Source organism: Bombina bombina, chromosome 6 (assembly GCF_027579735.1).
Source record: "Bombina bombina isolate aBomBom1 chromosome 6, aBomBom1.pri, whole genome shotgun sequence".
Lineage (NCBI taxonomy): Eukaryota > Metazoa > Chordata > Amphibia > Anura > Bombinatoridae > Bombina > Bombina bombina.
Window position 1 is genome coordinate 721,391,739 of NC_069504.1, and position 22,933 is coordinate 721,414,671.

The 22,933-nt window shown below is 33.5% G+C and overlaps 1 protein-coding gene across 2 annotated transcripts in view; it reads left to right on the forward strand.

Annotated features, from left to right (window-relative positions):
- The window catches only part of OLFM2 (olfactomedin 2), a 576,857-nt gene that overhangs the window by 491,118 nt on the left and 62,806 nt on the right, over positions 1–22,933 (forward strand). For both annotated transcript variants that reach the window (XM_053717919.1, XM_053717918.1), the window contains exons 4-5: positions 15,701–15,920; positions 22,762–22,868. In XM_053717919.1, the coding sequence (XP_053573894.1) occupies positions 15,701–15,920; positions 22,762–22,868 (327 nt within the window). The remainder of the gene's footprint in view (positions 1–15,700; positions 15,921–22,761; positions 22,869–22,933) is intronic.

Genomic DNA, 22,933 nt, shown 5'->3' on the forward strand with positions numbered 1-22,933 from the left:
TAAGTAATGTTAAAAAAATAAACAAAAAAAACAGTTATGTAGTTACTTGACCAATAACAAGCACTTGAAAATACACCATATGCAATGTGGTAATGACCTGTGATGGCAACCAAAATCCGACATTCCAGTCTTTTAGAGTTTTCTGATCTGATATACATTGCACAAAAGCTGGTTGAGTAAAATAGGTTCAAATTCAAAGTAAAACTAGGAGAAAGTACATCCAATACCAAGGTAACTATTGCTCACTGGCTGACAAAAAAAAAGTTAGTTTATTCAGTACAGAAATACAGGCTCAGAGATATTGAGAGACCACCGCAATAACGTAAATATAGCAATAAAGTGAGTCACACTAATTTTTTTGTTTCTCAGTACATATAAAAGTTATATTTAAACTATACTGTAGTCTATTAAAGGGCCATAATACCCAAATGTTTAAACACTTGAAAGTGATGTAGAATAGCTGTAAAAAGCTGACAGGAAAATATCACCTGAACATCTCTATGTAAAAAAGAAATATATTTTACCTCAAAAATTCCTCAGTAGCCACATCCCATTGTAAAGGACTTCTAAGCAGCAAATTAGTATGTCTGTTCTGGGACAGCGGAAGTAGCGAGCGTACGTGCACTCTCATCTTATTTCCCTATTCAGCTTAAGGAAGTTTACAATGAAATCTCATGAGAGTTAAGTGAAATCTCATGAGATCACAGTAAAAGAGTTAATTACCTCAGCACTGTTGATGCTGATTGGCTGCTGTTCATTTCTTCATTTTTTTTTTATTTTTTTTTACCTGCAGCTGAGCAGCAGCTGAGTATAACTTTTTACACAGAACTTACTCTGCTGAGCTGAGGAGATTGTGAGGTAAAATATCTTCCTTTTTTACATGGAGATGCTCAGGTGATATTTTCCTGTCAGCTTTTTACAGTTATACTGCATTAGTTTCAAGTGATTTAGCATATGAGTAGTATGTCCCTTTAAGTGTGCAATAGCATGATGTCTACAAAATCAATGTACATACCTTAATTAAAAAATACTTTATTGCTAAATAATACTAACCATTATTTGAGCCTTCAGTGTGTCATAATCTTTTTTTCTGGTGGTAGTGTGTATATATAGGTGTGCATATATGTATATTCATGTGTTTATATGTGTATATATAGGTGTGCATATATGTATATTCATGTGTTTATATGTGTATATATAGGTGTGCATATATGTATATTCATGTGTTTATATGTGTATATATAGGTGTGCATATATGTATATTCATGTGTTTATATGTGTATATATAGGTGTGCATATATGTATATTCATGTGTTTATATGTGTATATATAGGTGTGCATATATGTATATTCATGTGTTTATATAGGTGTGCATATATGTATATTCATGTGTTTATATGTGTATATATGTTGGAAAAATGGCTGTGATAGATTTGCTCAATACAGGGTTGCCTAAACCTTCCATTTGTAAAAAGAGCAATATCTGCGAAGCACAATAAAGCGAAGTGCAATAAAACGAGGTATGCCTGTATTACATTTTTTAATAACAAAGCACTGTAAAACATTATTAAATATTCTCTTGAAAGTGGAACAAAGAAAATGTTTGAGTGTCTTGCCCCTTTAATTGCAGCTGATTGTTGGTAGAATTGATCACTGTATTAATGTACTAAACTGAATGCTTTATTTAAATGATACGTTCCAGTTTATAAACAGTGTTGATTGGATGCTGTAAATTAATAAAGCTTTTGTTCAATGTCCTTGGGTGACCAAAACTGTTTACATAAATCCTTCTATCACTTTACACTTATCTCTGTTGCCCTCCAATCAATTAATTTCCATCTGTATTTGCCTGTGTGATGTGTTGCTGCATTTTATAAAAGCAAAAAAAAACATTGTAAAAAACAAACAAAAACATGTCAAATGTCAAAATGATTGGAATGTTTTGTATAAAACATGGTGTTTTCTGTAGCTGTGAGTACAAGTAAAATGACTTGTGTGTGTGTGTGTGTGTGTATATACATATATATATATATATATATATATATATATATATATATATATATATAATATATATATATATATGTATATATATATATATATATATGCTTGTATATATATATATATATGTACGTGTATGTATATATGTGTGTGTCTGTATGTATATATATATATATATATATATGTACGTGTATGTATATATGTGTGTAACAAAAATTATCAATCCTGGGATTGATGGAATGTACACCTGTATAGCACTCTTTCCCTATTTGACAATGGCAAAAATTGGACAAGATATAGGAGTCTGAAGTGGGAGGAGTGCGTTGGGATGTATTAAAATATAACCTTTATTGGTAAATTTAAAAAAAGCAACAACAAACACAATCTACATACATACTTAATTAAAATTACAGGATTGGGTCTAATTGAATTTTTTCAGTCAGTTGGAGTGGTTGTGACATATATTGAGGAAAACTTAGACTAATAGTCAGTTTCACACTATGGTATTCTCAGTAGCTGTACATTATTTGAATATTAGTAACACTTGCGTGGTATCCGTAAAGCTGCTATACTCTGATAGTGATTCAGTTGCTGGTCTAGTATTAATAATTAGCTATAAAAGAATACAGCACTAGGCTAGCTTGAATTTTTGTACTGTTGTTATTCAGACAGATATGGTGTTATTTGTATCAAGTAATTCGTATAATTATTATTGTAACAAAGCACTTGAAAAAATGTTCCAGTTGTATCACATTATTTTAATAATTTATTGATATAAAGAATGTGTATAATATATAGTTCATGGTTGACTATACAGGATAACTCTTTGTTACACTTTTGGTCTTGTTTCTGCTACGGTTAACATAATGTTAATAGATTGCTGCTCTTATTAGCTGCATAAAGAAGATTTCTGTCAGGTGTACACTTATTCTGCTGACCTTTAGCGTTAAGTGTAACAACTGTCTTGAGTAACTTTTTTTAGACTAGGCTTCTGTTACAATATTTCACCTCAGCGATTTGTGTTTCTATTATCTTTATTAGTCCCCCAAGTTATTATATTAAAGTCATACTCTGTTTATTTCATTTTCATAGTTATAGCAATTGTATAAATTGATTACGGTGCTGCTGCAGGATAGCTGCTGTTCGTAAACTTAGTTTAGCTTTGCTTATACTGAGGATTGACTTGTTAATATATATTACCGGACTGAATATTAAGCATTTGGAAGGCGGAGTACTGATCTCAAACAAACAATTTGCCATATAGTGTGTATATTAATGCTCCGTATTTCTTAACCGCTAGTTTACAATCAACACTAGGTTCTTACTATATGTGCCGGTTCAGTTAGGTAGCGTTAACTTGGCTTAGCTTATGCTAAAGATTAACAGGTTAATGCGTGTTGCTGGATTGAATATTATGCATTTTAGAAGGCCGAGTATAGGTCTTAAATTAACGTTTTGCGGTATTGAATATATATTGAGACTCTGTATTTCTTAACCGCTTGTTTGTAATCAACACTGGGCTCTTACTATAAATGCCGGTTCAATTCCAATTTGTAAAGTTAACTTAGCTTAGCTTACACTGAGGATTAGCAAATTGATATGTGTTACCACTTTATTTTTTAAGCATTTTGGAAGGCTAAGTACAGACCTTGAGCTAAATAATAGCGGTATTATGTATATATTAACGCTCCGTATTTCTTAACCGTTTGTCTCCAATCAGCACTAAGCTCTTACTATAAATGCCGGTTCTGTTTGAAATAATGTTACTGAGTTGTCCCCATTGTAAAATTAATTAAATCAATATTGTGCACAACCACAATTGTTTAAACTATAAAGACCACCATTCCTGCTTTTTTTTTAAAAATAGCTAAACGGCATTCAACAAAGCATTCCCTGACATGTTTCGCCACTAACGTGGCTTTTTCAAAGGGTACGGCGCGGCCATAGAAGTGTCTTTTTATTGGCTCGCACTGCTCCTCCTATTGGATCTTATTCAGCAAATTAGATGAGTCTTTACAACGAACCAGTCACAGAATGAAAGACAGCCTGTGTATGTCAAAGAAAAAATGTAATTGGATATGGCTGCCTTTTCAATTCTGTATTGTGTATAGATTTCCAGTTTCAATGAGATGTCACAAGGAATGTATACGTTTTTTATTTTGTTATTGTTTGGTAAAAAACGATAGAGAAAGAGAAGAGGACGTTGTGAGGAGCAAGATATTAGTATATCTGTTAAACTGTTCTTAAGCATATCATGCAAAATATATTGTTTATGATTGTTTATTTTGACAGATTCAATTCACAAGTAAAGATAATAAATTGCTCAGTTTAGATCTTTGTGAGGAAATAAGGAAACAAATGACTATTTGCAACATTGTTATCATTTTAAACTACAATGTAATTATCCGAGAAGAATGTGCACAAATGCCAAATAAATAAAATACACAGATAGATTGTTAATTTTAAACAGACATCTAGAAACATTTTAATAAAGTCTTAGTAATTGCTTCTATGATTTTGCAGTTTGACATGTTATTGTATACTCAATACGGGACACATGTAAAAACTTTGGTTGTCAATGGTAGTATCTCTGCATACTATAGTTTTATTGTAGGTAAAGGTGTCTAATATTTCTCGTGTATAGTGACATTATAAAAACTATATGCTTCAAAATAAGAGTCTTATTTTATTGACTCAATATGGATCCAAGAATTGTGTTGATTTGGATAGATAATTGTGACATGATTTCTAAAAAATAATAATATTAAATGTGAATATAGAATAAAAGGGTCTAAATAATATATGTGAATATAGAATAAGAGGGTCTAAATAATATGCCCTATTTCTTAAAGTGATGTTAAGTTGCATTGAATGGGGTTGAAAAATAAAATAAATAAATAAATAAATGGAATGGAATATGACATCCATTATTGTGTATAGATGTGAAAATTTTTTTTTTTTTTTTTTTTTTTATATTAAGACAATAAATGTGTACAGGTGATAAATAATTATTTATCTTTACAATGATGTGTGATTTGGGGTGTGAAATGTGAGTGTCAAAAAACCAATAGTGAATTGGAATTCAATAAAAATGATAATAGTGATTGGTGAGTTGGTTATCTGTGTAAATATTATAATATATTGTAATAAGTATTACAATAAGTCCTGCAATAAACAATACTTATAGTGAGTATTGTAATAAGTATTGTAATATATATATATTACAATTTCCACTACTAGATTTTCCTAGTTTGATCAGTTTCTTGTTTCTGTTAAATTCTTTTGTATTGTTCTAAAGTATTGTCATCTGCTTTATATCTACAGATATGAGAAATAGTTGTTATGTTCATTTAGCCCGTTGGGCTGTATGGAATTGAGCAGATAAATCCATCTGCTTTCATGTTGAAGTAAGGCTGTTTCCTTATCTCCACCTCTAATTCCAAGATTAACTTTGTATATGCCAAAGCATTTTAGCCCTTCTGCCTTTCCTTGATGGAATTTATAAAAATGTTGTGCTACTGAAGAAATGGCCTTCTTGTTCTTTAAATCTTTGGCTGCATTTCTGATATTCCGCACATGTTCTTGCAGTCTTGTTCGTAATTTACGTGTCGTCATCCCTACATAGGTTTTGGGACACTTGCACTGTAAGGCATAAACTACCCCAGTAGTATTGCAATTAATGAAAGATTTAATCAAATGTTTTTTGTCAAATCTATCCGTAATTGATGTTGTTTTTTTCAGGAATTTGCAGCTGATGCAATTTCCACAAGGGTATGAACCTTTTTGTATGCCACTACCAGTTGTGCTTTTTTTACGAGTATAATGGCTGGGGCTCACTAGATCTTTCAAGTTTTTTGTGCGTCGGTAGCTAATATCTGCTTTGGAGCCTATAAATTGATCCAGAGTATTATCTGCTTGAAGGATATGCCAGTGTTTATTAATTATTTGAATTATCTCCTTGCTCTGTGTGTTATACGTCAACACTAATCTGGTTTTACTATCATTGGTGCGGGTCTTAGGTTTCAATAAATTCTGGCGTTCTGTTTTTCTTGCTCTATCCTTTGCTTTTTTGATTAGAGATTTACTGTACCCCCTCTGGCTAAGGCGGTCTGTTGTTTCTTGTTCTCTAATTTTATATAGATCAGGCTCTGAACAGTTTCTTTTGACTCGTAGGAATTCTCCTGTTGGTAGGGATTTGATTGTGCACGGTGCATGTGCGCTTGTATTATACAGAATGGTATTAGTGGCTGTTTTCTTTCTGTATAAATCAGTTCCCAACATGCCATTGCTTTTTTTAAAGATTCTCAAATCTAAAAAAGATATTTCAGTCTGGCTGCATTCATAAGTCAATTTGATATTTAGTCTGTTTTGGTTTAGAATTTTTAGAAACCTGTCCAGTTTTTCTTTGGGTCCTTCCCAAATTAAGAGAATATCATCTATATATCTTAGCCAGAGGGGGATATGTTTAGTATAGTCATCATTGTTGTCAACAAAGACAGTATTGTGCTCCCACCAACCTAAAAATAGGTTGGCGTACGTGGGTGCACATGCTGTCCCCATGGCTGTCCCCCTTGTTTGCAGATAGAATTGGTCATTGAAGACAAAGTAGTTTTTTTTGAGCACAAATTCAAGTAATTTCATCACAAATTTATTGTGATTATCATCCTCTTCTGTTTCTAGATTAAGGTAGTATTGAACTGCTTCCAGCCCTAATTCATGTTGAATACTTGTATAAAGGGCCTCTACATCGGCGGTGACAAGCCAAGATGTGGGTCCTAATTGGATATCTTGTAGCTGCTGGAGTGTCTCCATTGTGTCTTTTATATATGAAGGAATCTCTGTTAGAAATTCTCTTAATCGTTGGTCAATATATTTGCTTGCTTTTTCTGTCAAATTTTCATTTCCAGACACTATGGGACGGCCCGGAGGGTGTTTAGCATTTTTGTGTACCTTGGGGATCATATAGAAGGTGGCTATTTTCGGATGGTTTACAGTCAAGAATTTCTTCTCTTTTTCACTGATGATATTGTTCATCTTGGCTTGAGTAATGAGATCCTTATATTGTGTGAGAAACTGTTCCGTTGGATTGCTCCACAATTTTTTATAACATGATTCATTAGTTAGCTGTAAGTTGGCCTCTTTTAGATACATCTCTCTAGGCCAGAGAACGATGTTGCCACCTTTGTCCGCTTGGCGGACTATGATATCATCCCATTGTTGAATTTCGGCTAAAGCACGTTTTTCACCTTTATTTAGATTCATTGGAGGGGATTTAATTTGTAAATTCGATATCTCTTTACAGACAATATTATTAAAGATTTGAACACTTGGGCTCATAGAGGATTTGGGTATGTATTTGGATTTGTTGATTAGGCTGTTGCGCCAGTTTGTGCCGCCTTCTGTTTCATTTTCTTTTAGTAGATCTTCCAAATCCTGTAATACTGTTAGATCCTCTATTGTCCATTGATTCTCTAAGTTTGGTTCTTGCTGATTTTTGATGTCTGTGTATTGTTTACGTAACAGTAATTTTCTTAGAAACAATTGTATATCTTTAATATTTTCAAACTTGTCAAGAGATGTATTTGGACAAAACGATAACCCTTTGGATAATAGAGATAGATGGTCTTCTGATAACATTTTGTTAGATAGATTTAACACTTTCATTGTTTCAATTTGATTTTGGAGAAAGGACTGGGGCTCCTTTTGTAAGGTTTGTTGCTGTGTCTGGTGTCTCTGACACTCCTGGTTCTTGTTACTTTTTTGTTTGCCCCCCCTACCTCTTCTGGTGGGTCTGGATTTATATTGGTACCTTCCTCTAAAAAACCTTTCCTCTTTCTGTTTTCTGATTGTGCTCGGGCAGAAGTAGTAGGTCGCTCTGGGGTTGCTTCCTCAATAGGGTTATCAGATTCTTCACCTTCTGTCTCTGTATCACTTTGTATGATGGTTACTTTTTGACGGTTTGTAGAGATGTTAGAATTGAATTTTCTTCTCCATCTGTATACCCTATTATTTTGGAAATCTTCAACATCTCTGTTCAATTTCCCCATTTTAGTTTGTTTAATTTCTGCCTCGTATCTATCAAGTTCTTTCTGATATTTTTTATAGGAGGTTTCAAATTCTTTTAGTGTCTCAAATTGTTTCAGTTGTTCATTTTGTAATTTTATCAACTCTTCTAATCTCTCATATTCTGCAGTATCATGTTTAATAAGAATGTTCATTAATCTGTTGGAGCACTCAGACAACGCTTCTTCCCATTCTATAGTTAGTTCTTTTTGTTTAAATTCAAAGGCAGGGAAGAGTTGTATTCTGAGGCCTCTAGGGATCAATTTTCGTTCGATATACTTGTCAAAAAAATGGTGATTCCACCATACTTTGTCTTGCTTGTAAAGATTTTTATGAAGTTCTCGTAAAAGTTGATCCAGTCTATCTGGTGTTGGTTCTGTGTTAGGAGACTGTGATTCATTAAAAACCTCTTGAAAATCTATTAGACGTTTATTGTTTCTGGTTATTCTGTCTTGTTCCAATTTGTTAGCCATCTTATTAATGTTTTTAAGTCACACTTGCGTGCTCTATTAGTGACACCTAGCGAACTAGGTAAAAAATTCAACAAAGAAAACTAGAATACTAATGGCACTGCACAAATTTACAAAAATAGGGTAGCCTATTGTTCTCTGGATTGATTAATATCATATGTATGTATCAATCTATCTGTGATCCAGGTATATTGTCTTGCAAAGCGGCTGAGGTGCTGTGTACTGGTTATTTGAAACAAAAATTATCAATCCTGGGATTGATGGAATGTACACCTGTATAGCACTCTTTCCCTATTTGACAATGGCAAAAATTGGACAAGATATAGGAGTCTGAAGTGGGAGGAGTGCGTTGGGATGTATTAAAATATAACCTTTATTGGTAAATTTAAAAAAAGCAACAACAAACACAATCTACATACATACTTAATTAAAATTGCAGGATTGGGTCTAATTGAATTTTTTCAGTCAGTTGGAGTGGTTGTGACATATATTGAGGAAAACTTAGACTAATAGTCAGTTTCACACTATGGTATTCTCAGTAGCTGTACATTATTTGAATATTAGTAACACTTGCGTGGTATCCGTAAAGCTGCTATACTCTGATAGTGATTCAGTTGCTGGTCTAGTATTAATAATTAGCTATAAAAGAATACAGCACTAGGCTAGCTTGAATTTTTGTACTGTTGTTATTCAGACAGATATGGTGTTATTTGTATCAAGTAATTCGTATAATTATTATTGTAACAAAGCACTTGAAAAAACGTTCCAGTTGTATCACATTATTTTAATAATTTATTGATATAAAGAATGTGTATAATATATAGTTCATGGTTGACTATACAGGATAACTCTTTGTTACACTTTTGGTCTTGTTTCTGCTACGGTTAACATAATGTTAATAGATTGCTGCTCTTATTAGCTGCATAAAGAAGATTTCTGTCAGGTGTACACTTGTTCTGCTGACCTTTAGCGTTAAGTGTAACAACTGTCTTGAGTAACTTTTTTTAGACTAGGCTTCTGTTACAATATTTCACCTCAGCGATTTGTGTTTCTATTATCTTTATTAGTCCCCCAAGTTATTATATTAAAGTCATACTCTGTTTATTTCATTTTCATAGTTATAGCAATTGTATAAATTGATTACGGTGCTGCTGCAGGATAGCTGCTGTTCGTAAACTTAGTTTAGCTTTGCTTATACTGAGGATTGACTTGTTAATATATATTACCGGACTGAATATTAAGCATTTGGAAGGCTGAGTACTGATCTCAAACAAACAATTTGCCATATAGTGTGTATATTAATGCTCCGTATTTCTTAACCGCTAGTTTACAATCAACACTAGGTTCTTACTATATGTGCCGGTTCAGTTAGGTAGCGTTAACTTGGCTTAGCTTATGCTAAAGATTAACAGGTTAATGCGTGTTGCTGGATTGAATATTATGCATTTTAGAAGGCCGAGTATAGGTCTTAAATTAACGTTTTGCGGTATTGAATATATATTGAGACTCTGTATTTCTTAACCGCTTGTTTGTAATCAACACTGGGCTCTTACTATAAATGCCGGTTCAATTCCAATTTGTAAAGTTAACTTAGCTTAGCTTACACTGAGGATTAGCAAATTGATATGTGTTACCACTTTATTTTTTAAGCATTTTGGAAGGCTAAGTACAGACCTTGAGCTAAATAATAGCGGTATTATGTATATATTAACGCTCCGTATTTCTTAACCGTTTGTCTCCAATCAGCACTAAGCTCTTACTATAAATGCCGGTTCTGTTTGAAATAATGTTACTGAGTTGTCCCCATTGTAAAATTAATTAAATCAATATTGTGCACAACCACAATTGTTTAAACTATAAAGACCACCATTCCTGCTTTTTTTAAAAAATAGCTAAACGGCATTCAACAAAGCATTCCCTGACATGTTTCGCCACTAACGTGGCTTTTTCAAAGGGTACGGCGCGGCCATAGAAGTGTCTTTTTATTGGCTCGCACTGCTCCTCCTATTGGATCTTATTCAGCAAATTAGATGAGTCTTTACAACGAACCAGTCACAGAATGAAAGACAGCCTGTGTATGTCAAAGAAAAAATGTAATTGGATATGGCTGCCTTTTCAATTCTGTATTGTGTATAGATTTCCAGTTTCAATGAGATGTCACAAGGAATGTATACGTTTTTTATTTTGTTATTGTTTGGTAAAAAACGATAGAGAAAGAGAAGAGGACGTTGTGAGGAGCAAGATATTAGTATATCTGTTAAACTGTTCTTAAGCATATCATGCAAAATATATTGTTTATGATTGTTTATTTTGACAGATTCAATTCACAAGTAAAGATAATAAATTGCTCAGTTTAGATCTTTGTGAGGAAATAAGGAAACAAATGACTATTTGCAACATTGTTATCATTTTAAACTACAATGTAATTATCCGAGAAGAATGTGCACAAATGCCAAATAAATAAAATACACAGATAGATTGTTAATTTTAAACAGACATCTAGAAACATTTTAATAAAGTCTTAGTAATTGCTTCTATGATTTTGCAGTTTGACATGTTATTGTATACTCAATACGGGACACAAATTTACCAATAAAGGTTATATTTTAATACATCCCAACGCACTCCTCCCACTTCAGACTCCTATATCTTGTCCAATTTTTGCCATTGTCAAATAGGGAAAGAGTGCTATACAGGTGTACATTCCATCAATCCCAGGATTGATAATTTTTGTTTCAAATAACCAGTACACAGCACCTCAGCCGCTTTGCAAGACAATATACCTGGATCACAGATAGATTGATACATACATATGATATTAATCAATCCAGAGAACAATAGGCTACCCTATTTTTGTAAATTTGTGCAGTGCCATTAGTATTCTAGTTTTCTTTGTTGTATATATGTGTGTGTCTGAATGTATATATATATATATATATATATATATATATATAAATATATGTATGTATATATGTTTGTATGTATCTGTGTGTGTGTGTATATACTGTATATATATATATATATATATATATATATATATATATATATATATATATATATATATATACATACATACAGTATCAGTACTGTCTGAGGAAGGGGTGTGTGTCCCCGAAACGTCACTTTGTTATATTAAAGTACACTTTGGAAAGACTAGTGAGTGCCGCCTCTTATCTATTATATTCAACCGTTGGCACCCTGGTGTTTGCTGTTGTGGTGAGAGTGCTCTTTTTTGAATTATATATATATAAAGTTGTGGGTAAAGACAGATATTGGGTAATCCTCTTAGGTAATGTCCGTTTTACCTGGGTAATCCTAGGATTAACTGGATTTATTACTTTACCTATAACATATATTATTCCAACCTCATGCACTCACTTCTATAACTTCTTGTATGCCCGGGTGTCTCCTCTTGAATTAATTTGTATGCAAATGTCTCAATGATGAGGGCATTCACAGGACTTAGTCATAAATAAATGTAAATAAATGTTTAATTCATCAACGCGTTACATCAACATGTGACCTTGACACATGTTGATGTAACGCTTTGATGAATTAAACATTTATTTACAACTAAGTCCTGTGAATGCCCTCATCATTGATACATTTATATATATATATATATATATATATATATATATATATATATATCTCAACAAGAGGAAATTCCCCTATATACAGTTCCCAGACCAAGTTAGATGTCCACTGAATTAGGCACAACACAAGCACATAAGTCGAAGTAAAGTAAATCAAATCATACCTTTATTGTGGCATGTCGGACAAACACTCTGCATGCAATAGCGCTGTGACTACCAGGAGACACATCTTAGATAACGTCACACTCCCCACACCTGTGTCTCCTGGTAGTCACAGCGCTATTGCATGCAGAGTGTTTGTCCGACATGCCACAATAAAGGTATGATTTGATTTACTTTACTTCAACTTATGTGCTTGTGTTGTGCCTAATTGAGTGGACATCTAACTTGGTCTGGGAACCGTATATAGGGGAATTTCCTCTTGTTGATATGTATACCTGAGAACAAGCAGCCTGGTCTGCAAGCTTAGGTTTGTGCCGGGAGAGGCGCCGACACAGCTTCCCTTTACGCTCCCATCCTGACCAAACCACTCTATAACCTTAACTCTCACCCTTCCGTGTACATTATATATATATTATGAGGAAGAATTTCATGTAGTCATTAAATGCCTCGAAAAGCAAATTGCATTATTGCATTGTACAATTTCCTTTGATAAAATCAGTACTGATAACATTTAAGTCACAAGCCATTTACTTCGTAATAGAAGGAAATTTAGAAATAGAAGGATTTTTTTTTATTATATCCAGAACACTGCACATTATGAGCAGCCATATTAATGGTGTTATATATAATGCTGGTATTGCCTTCTCTTTTTTTTTCACATACATTCACATAGCATTTGTATTTCTAGTCACAAAATTTCCCTCCTACAATATTGTTAAACTTATAAGACGTGTTTCGTGCACACGAAAGAACGATTTAAGCATGCTAAAGATAAAGAGATCAATCAAAAACATTTGCCGGATCGGACCTAAAGAAAGCACACACTGAAACTTGCAGAGGCTGCTCTCAGAGAATTTTCTAGAAAAGGGACTTCTTTAGAAAGTAATGGAGCTCACCAGAAAGGGGAAACTTTGCAGGGAAGAGTGGGGAGAGGGAATTAGCAGGGAGCAGGAGGTGCACATAAATTAAATGAAATGAAAATTAAATCATGCAACCTATACAAATCAGAGTATTCTGCTTTTAGAGTACAGTATCTTACAGTTGTCTCTATTTTCATATTATTATTATTATCAGTTATTTGTAGAGTTCCAACAGATTCCGCAGCGCTAAAGACATGGGTCTAATATGCAAGGTAACAATTATGAGAGGGATAGAGGGCCCTGCCAGTAGTTTCACTGATGTAAATCATCTCTCATGAAGGTGATCTACAAAAAAAATAGCCTCATAGGCTTACATACTAAGGGGGTTCAAGGGGATAGCTAAAGGAGGAGAGAAACTAAGATAGGAAAATGTTAATGTATATTATATGCATCCCTGAAAACCTGAGCTTGAAAAAATATACAGGTGTTCTTCTATAAGAGTAACGTGTCATATTTTGACACAATCTTGCCACCATTCAGTTTGTGAGATAAAACTGTGACATTTGTAGTGGAGATTACACAAGACCTGGCAAAGAAATTTCAGCTACACCCATGGAACACCCCTGTTCAACCCACTAACAGAAATGGGAAATCGCATGTTACAATAAGAAAAACAATAGGCTTTGAGTTTTGTATTATAAGTGGAAATTTGAAATTACATTTTTTGTGTGACCTCTATTCTCCTTCAATTACTCAAAGGGATATGAATCAGTGCTCCTTTAGTTAAAAAAATGTTAAAGTAAACATAAAAAAGACATATTGTGATAAAAACAAAAAACAACTTGTTTTCTTGCAAAATTAGTGCTTTCAAATTCTCAGTATCGCCTCTGCAATATGGAAACTACCTTTATAAAAACTTAAGTTCTACTGTCATGATTTTTGCAGCAGAAGTCCTCTGCTGAGTATAGGCAAGAAACTGACTGGAGGTTAAAAAAAAAAGAAGTAAAAGGTAAAATAATTTTAAAATCCTTTTTAAAAAATTAATAATTCATAGTGCAATGATTTCTTTTAAGCATTACCCACTGCTTATTTTTTTTTTTATTACAACAATGAAACAGAGTTTTACATCCCTTTAAATGCAGGGAATGCCCCTTTACAGGAGACACTGATCTCATGGCAAAAAACTGTCTTGAGAATTCCATAATGGGCTTCATAGTATCATTTTAAAAAATCTTGCAAGCCCAGAGAGATAGATAATTGTGCCTGTTTGCATAAAAAAAGGTTATGTAAAAGGTGTTCAAACTGATACTGGCCTAGATTCATAGAAGCTGATGAGGTTGCTTTGTTGTAATGACGAGATTGGAAATGACTAAATAATAAATTATTAAAATATTTTCATCTGTTTTAATATGGTAAAGTAGTCTTATTGGATAGAACAAATGGTGTCTTCAGGAGCTTGGCATCTGGGATATTCTAGAGGTGAGATGGAGAGTTTTTTCCCTACAAGATATCCGTTTCACAAACAGGTTTTATTATTGTTTTGGGACATAGCTTTGGGAAAACTGTAATAAATGTAAAATCTTTTAGATGAAATATGAAAAATGTATTTATATATATATAAATATATATATATATATCTTAACCCAGTTATGTCATAGACGTACCCCAAATGCTGTGTGCCCTAAGGGGTATTGAGCCCTTTAATACAGCGGGTTTCGTCAACAGTTGCAAGACCACATACTGCATGTCTAATTCCCTGAGGTATTCACAAATAGCGCAGTCTCACTGCTTTAGGCAAGACCCACACTATTCAAAAAATGACAGCTGGCAATATTGAGGGGTTAATATATGTTTCAGAGTTCTTATACAAAAAAAAATGTTTTTAAACAATACACTTTTCTATACAATAGATCAGCAGACAAGCCAATGAGAATGGCATTCAATTACTACTTCATCAGGAACTATTATCCTATTTTATTTTAATTTGCAAGGAAATACCATATGAAAATATGAGATGTGCAGCAATATGCTATTTTATTCTTTCATTTAATATTTTCTATTAAATCTATTTATTTATATATATTTTTTTTAAAAGAAAGCAACTATGGAATGTTGTTTTCCTCTTTTCAGCCAGTTAAAATTTTTAGAATTGTTTTCTATCTATCTATCTATCTATCTATCTATCTATCTATCTATCTATCTATATATCTATATATTTATCTATCTGTCTATTTATCTATCTATTTATCTATCTTTCTATATTTATTTTTTTCTTTCTTTTAACTTTATAAAGAGACTTCAAATTCTTAATTATGGTATGTCCGTATAATCCTTAAAATACACATACTCTAAGTCAATACATTGGACCTATAAAAAGCACAGGAATTCACTGGCTGAAAATGAAAAACATTGTGCCGAGATAGAAGAATAAGGGTGGTTTACATTTGTCTTCGTATAGGCAACTCTCTTTTTGATGATCAAGTTTGTAACTATGACATAAAACATATAAACATTCATCATCTGTTCTGATAAACTAATGTCTTCTCCTCAGGAGCTGAAGGATAAAATGAAGCAGCTTTTACCCCTTATCCCGATACTTGACCAATACAAATCGGACACCAAGGTAATCGTACAGCTGAAAGAGGAGGTGAGGAACCTCTCTGCTGTCCTTCTCATGATACAAGAAGAGATGGGGGCATATGATTACGAGGAACTATCACAACGAGTCATGGTTTTGGAGGCCAGGTTACATGCTTGTATGCAGAAGCTAGGTATGTTTATATTTCTATGGCTAATACATTATTTGTGAGACCATTTACTAAAGAGGCTCTGATGTCACAATATATCATTATTTTCCTGTTAGGAGCATTAGTCAAGCATTCTATACAATTGATGTGTATAAATAATGCAACTATACTTACAGATATTTCTTACACTTAGGAGGGTCACGATTAAGAGCAATAGAGTGCTGTCTCTTGAGCTGACAGATAGATTTACATTTATTGAGATTACCTTGATATGTTACTATTTGTCTGATATGTCTTATATATGTCATAAGTGATATATTTCTTTATCCCTTGGGATAGTGCTTGTTAAGACTTCTCTTTGATTTTTTCATTTTAAATATATTGTTCTTGGATTCAGTTTGATTCTTCATGTAAGTCTAAAAACTGTGACAGAAGCCAATACCTGCCTAATTGTGTCCTTGCCTGATTTTGTCCTTTACACATATTGACAGATGTGATCTAACATGGGTATTAGGGGAAACAGTATTATTAGCTGAACGAAAACACACACCACACGTCTTCACATGTGACCTTACCCATCCTAGCTGTGCTCGGAGTGATTGTTTTTTTCCTCTATTAGCTCAGCTCCTATCAAATTACCTAGTTCTTTTCCCTAATGCATATCATAAATTAAAGTCTATTTTATCTCATAAACACCCCCTTGTCTACTTGGCACTGTTTTAAAATAACATAATTTATTAGACACATAACCTTTTCTACAGGCAGTTCAGACTTGGAGAAAAATAAAATATTACTATTATAAAGGAGTAATACTATTTTATGGCCCACCTAGCTAAAAATTAACTAGAGCAAGCTCTGTTTTTATGAGAAGTCAGGTATTCATTTAAAGATTTATATACCAGTAAGAATAATTAGCTCTTTTATGAACTTTATATGGGTAATATTATTATAATGGTGTATCAATAAAGTTTCAGAATATGATGTTGCATAATTGTTGCATAATAAACAATATAAAAGTTTTCTTATAAGTTGAAATGGAAAGTATTGCATTCTTAAAGGGACATGGGAGTAAAAATATTTTGGCCAAGGTTACTTGTCGACCCCAACTGATAACATGTGAGGTGTTACTTTGCACAAACAATAATGCACAATTGGGTATTAAAGGGACACTAAAATACAAAATGAACTTTCATGATAGATCATGCAATTTATAAAATCTTTCCAACTTACTCCTATTATTAATGTGTGCTCAGTCTTGCTATGTGTACACTTTCTGAGGCACCTACTGAGCATGTGCAAGAGTTCAGTGTATGATTCTGTGATTGGCTGGTGGCTGTCACATGATGCAATGGGCCGGCAAATGGGGAAAAAATAAATTTGTCAGAAACAAATCTACCGCTTATTTGAAACTCAGAGTAAGTCTATTGTCTTTTTATTATGCCCTTGTTAATTATGCAATTCTATTGTATTCAATGGTCTTTTAAAGGGATAGTAAAGTCATAATTAGACATTCAAAATTCAGACAGAGCATACAATTTTAAATAACTTTCCATTTTACTTATATTATTTAATTTTCTTCCTTCTCTTATTATCCTATGCTGAAAGGTTTATCTAGGTAAGCTCAGACGCAGCAAAGAACCTAGGTTCTAGCTGCTGATTGGTGGCTGCATTTATATACTGATTGTCATTGGCTCACCCAATGTGTTCAGTTAGAAACCAGTAGTGCATTGCTGCTCCTCCAACTAATAATACTAAGTCAATGAAACAAATTTGATATAGTAAACTGGAAAGTTGTTTAAAATTGTATGTTCTACCTAAATTATGAAAGAAAAATGTGGGATTTATGTCCCTTTAAATTTTGTTTGTTAAAATGCAGTTTACACAAAAAACAACAAAACTATTCTGGTCTATTACTTGCAGAATAGGTAAGACTGGGTAAATAATATACTGACACGCAACGTCTGTTTGTCATTTGAAACCCATAATAGTCCAACACCAAATAATCAACGTATGTTTCCATGAAAAGAAAGGCAGATTTAAGGTCACAAACTCATTTGGCATTAAAACGGGTTCTCACTGACAGCTCAGATACATTGCACCCCTTGTGATACTGTTTCAAACAAACATAATCTGTGGCAGTATTGTTGGAAGCCTACCTTGTCTTAGCATTCAATGACGTTCTGCCTCCATTACCTTTTAGTCTTGCCTCAAACCTTAAAACAGTGCCCCACCATGTACATCCCCCAATTACCAGCTTTGTATAATTAACAAAGAAATGGGTACATTACTCATTAAAGCTTAATTTTATTAGTATATATTAAAACTCGTAGCCCATGAGTATGGAAAAAGCTGAAACGCGTCAGATGTTTGGGCACGGCAGTTGCCTTGAACTCTTTCTATTATACTAATATCATTTCTGTTACGGTGCCGAGAACCCCTTTTTTTAAATTCTAAAATGAATTTTATCCCTAGAAAAATGTCTAACCAAATGCACCTGATACAAAAATAGTACATAATATACTTTTAATGGGAAGTGAGAGTAGCATGCTCATTGTGCTCACATTACAAGTCATCAGTTTCGTTTTGCTTTTCTGAAATCCAAAATACTGCTTTCAGATTTAGGGCCAGATTACAAATTGAGTGCAAATTATCGCTTCTGCGAAAGTGATATTTGCGCTCAACTTAGTAAAACAAGCGCACGTAAATATGCACTGGTATTACAAGTGAGGTGCAATGCCAACGTGATCTCGCGTTCGCATTGCATGGAAACATTGCGGACATGAGAGAACGCTTCCATAAGCTCCAATGGGAGCCTCGTTCTTATGCCGCGAGACAAAGCATGAGAACTAACATAGCGAAAGGGGTAAATCGCACAGCGATGAGCAGCAAACTTAAATATATATGTTTATGATTCTATGCATTATATTTACGTGTTAAAATGTGTATATTTTTCAGTGCCATTTTTTTTTTCTAAAACCCACAGTCGCCAACGTTGACCCCAAAACTGCCTAGTGCAGTAATTTGTTTTGTTTTAAAAATGATGCCACAATTTTTTATTTTTATAAAGACACTACCCATTTTTTCTAGGGGGGGGGGGTAGTTTGAGCACTTTTAAAAAATTAACCAGAGATTTGACCTCTGGTTAATTTTCGGAACCCTAATTGCTACCATGAATTTGTGGTAGCAATAATCAGCCACTTGTAATGGCTAATTATTTATTGCATGCCCATAAACAGGTGAATTTGCCCATTTGCGGGTGCGCAATAAATTAGCTCTCCACTTGTAATTTATCCCTTAACGTTAAAAAAACCTAACTGTTATCTCTTGCTATTGTACATTCAAAACACATGTAATGAATATAGCAAAGAAATCCACTACTTGAATTAATATATATATATATATATATATATATATATATATATATATATATATATATATATATATATATATATTGCTCTCATTTTTATCCAAAATTAATTTTAGTCTGGGCCCTGATAGAAATTACTGTAAAAGAATACACCTGTACTATTCAACATGAATATTGTGGAACTCATTATAACACAAAAAAATCATTTTCCTGTGCACCATTTGTAATCTGGCCCTTTGGAATCCTATTGTGTCTTAACATTTTTAACTGATGACTGAGGTAAAGCTTTCATTTTTTTTTAGTATATCTATAAAAAATGTTTTGACCTTAAGGGAGTTCCTCTTGTGGCTCAAATGTGTAGACTGTTTTACACTGGGACGTTGGGCAGCTTTCCTATGTGCTGATTTGTTAATAAAGTTTTTCTTGTTATTATGTTAACATCACTGGTTCAGCATTTAAATTTGGGCATAGCTCTGGCTTTAAATTTGAGCAAAAGGGACAATGTGAACGTGGGAAGGTTTAGGAATAACACCAAAGAAATGTCTGCTTTTTTGACTAAAAAAGACAGTGTGCAAAATATTTTTTATGTTTCCTAAAGCTGCATGTTCTATTTTCCAGCTGAAAGGATGCACTTATGTTAATGTACCACTTCAATGTCCCTGCAATAATCCAGATTTAGAGCAGACATGAAACAAGGAATATTCTCAGGTCTCTCAAGTCACATGGTACCTTTCTATAACAGACAATTTTCTCCTTCTAGCAAGGCGTTAAGCTGCTATCACAAGGTGTGAGTGGGTTGATTTATATCTATCACAGAGTTAGTGACCTAAACACTAAAAAACATGGGGTACATAAAACTTCTATTTTATAATTATTGCTGATGAGGCAGTTAATTTCTACACAACACTGAGGGTGTTCTGTATCTATGAATTGATTACTTCTAATTAAATCTAAAGCTATATGGAAATAGAATTAAAAGTAAATGTGTAGCTGTTGTAATTGAAGACCGTGTGACAAGGAAAAAACATATACAAATCTGTAGCAATTATACTGCAGGTATTTGCTAAGATTTGTGTTTTGGCAGTCTTTACTATTTTATTTTTATGTAAATAAAGGTGAACAGTCCAGCACAGCAGCCCACTGCACGCCAACCAGGTCTCCACCACCAAGACCAGACAATATCCAGACATCCAAAAGAGGAAGGCAGCAATAGAGGGATAAAAATGTTTATTCAGCACACAGAGCGCAACGTTTCGGGAGTAAATCTCCCTTAATCATGGTTAATCATGATTAAGGGAAGTTTACTCCCGAAACGTTGCGCTCTGTGTGCTGAATAAACATTTCTATCCCACTATTGCTGCCTTCCTCTTTTGGATTTCTGGCTATTTTATTTTTATGCCATATTGGCTTTGGTTATAAGCAGGCTTCTCAAGTACATGTTTTAATTTTGCTTTGATATCATATTATCCTCGATTCAAAACAAGATGATCCACCTTGTGAGTTAATTTAACTGTAGTATATTTACTTTCAATTGTTTTCCTAAATATTTTTGCCTTCAGGTAGACATTGATGTGCCTAAGACTGTGAACATAAGTAGTCTTATTAAAAACAGATTTGTTTTTGATCAATTCCAGAAAATCTGGTATTTTTGGATCCTAAAAAGCAATTCAAGACCAGAATGAGTAGCATAGTTCTTGAGTATAGAACAAATGGACTGACCGCTTTTGATGAGATACTAGAAACATACTGTTGCTAACCAAGAGACCCGACAGATGTAATTTATTAGACACTGTAGAAGAAAAAAGACCACACAGTTCAGTTTAAGTTGTTAAATAAGTTTATTAGTGAAATATAGTTATATAGAAGCTAGAAAGTACTCCTAAGGCAGAAGTTTGAACTTACAAAAGATTACTCAGTCCCAGTTGATCAATACAATACTTCCGGGATAATTGGCTGTGATAGATAAATACATATGGTGGTCGCAGTGTTAAAGTGACTTTTTTGTTAAATAAGAAACAATATGCTGGAATTTTTTACTATGACTCTTAGAAAAGTGTAAAGAATATTTGATGTGATAATACTATATTGTTGTCACTGTGACTTATCATGTTATTTAAATGAAGGATTTGTCTATTGTATATGAAAATATGGAACTGTCAAAGGTATTGTTTATGTTTGCCTTTTGGAATGCAATAAAATACTTTTAACATAAAAACAGATTTGTAGAGTAGACTGCTTTAAACTGAAGCTACTGATATATGGACAATTAAAACTGCAGAAGAAAATTCAAAATTCCCCTATAGCTTTCGAAAAAGCTCTCTAGTATTGCAAAATTATTTGAAAAACACCAAAGGTCCCTTGAAGAATTTTAGAAAGCCAAATTTTAGATTTATAGAGAGCAATACAAGCAACTTTACTTTACTTTATTAGAAGAATAGATTCTTAAAATCAGAGATTTCAGGGTTGCGGACAAAAATGGCACATAACAAGGGTCCCTGTGCTTTGGGGAGCCCTGCAATGTCAAGGGTGAGGGTATGAGAAGGTGCAATGTAAATCCTGTTTTTAGTTTATTAAGAAGTGTTTATGGTATCTGGACATATAATATTTAGTGTTATTGTTTATATAGATATTGCTGATGGTTGAGACAGGGTAGGCTCATGCAGGGGGCGTTAAATACAAGGGGAATAAGTGCACTGGGCTGAGGGCCAAATTTCTCTTGACCAGGGCCTCAGAAATGCTAAATGTGTCCCTGGTTGCAGGCTTTGCCCTTGGCTAGGTCATCTCAGTTTTTTATTCTTCAGAGTGAGATAACTTATAATAGCTATTACTAATAGGATGAGGGTTGAGCCCCTATGGAATCTGTGTTATAGAAAAATAAATAATTATAATTAATTAATTCACCTTGTGTTAGTACACAGACACATAACATATTGTGTTCCCTGTAGTTTTCTTCTGTCAAGCCTAACAAGATCAAAGTAACAGTTTTGAAACATAGGTAACATAGTAAGCTATGGGCACTGATAAGCAAGCAGGCGCAAACAAAAGTCCAATTCAGATGGCAAAATACATGCATTACATAGGACCAGGAACAAGACAGCAGTTAAGAAAAAAGAATTAATCAAATCAAGTTGAGGTATTGGAGGCTAAAAGGTCAGCAACAGTAGATCAGTCAAAGACAGGCAAAGTCCAGAAGAACACAGATTTAGAGTCAGAAGCTAACCAAAGCCCAAAGCCAGAGTACTTCTAGGCGATACAAGGGGCTCAGCTAAAATATGATATGGATAAAACAGCTGAATTTTTTGGCAATTACAGACATTGCACACATGGTACATCAGGTGTGAAAAAGGCATCATCCAGACAAAAATAAGTTCATGACATGGATAGGATAAGTAGGCAACATTTACATTTTGATTTATGATAATTTTTTAGTTTTATTAAGTCTAGAACTACCCATTTCTTAAAATTAACTGTGTTCTACTGTCTCTTTTTTCACTTCAGGGTGTGGAAAACTAACAGGTGTCAGTAACCCAACCACAGTACGTGCTTCAGGGTCAAGGTTTGGATCTTGGATGACGGACACTATGGCTCCAAGTTCTGATAACAGAGTAAGTATGATATTGTTTATTAATCACTGGACTAAACATATAAGGGTATCAATGCAACACAGACA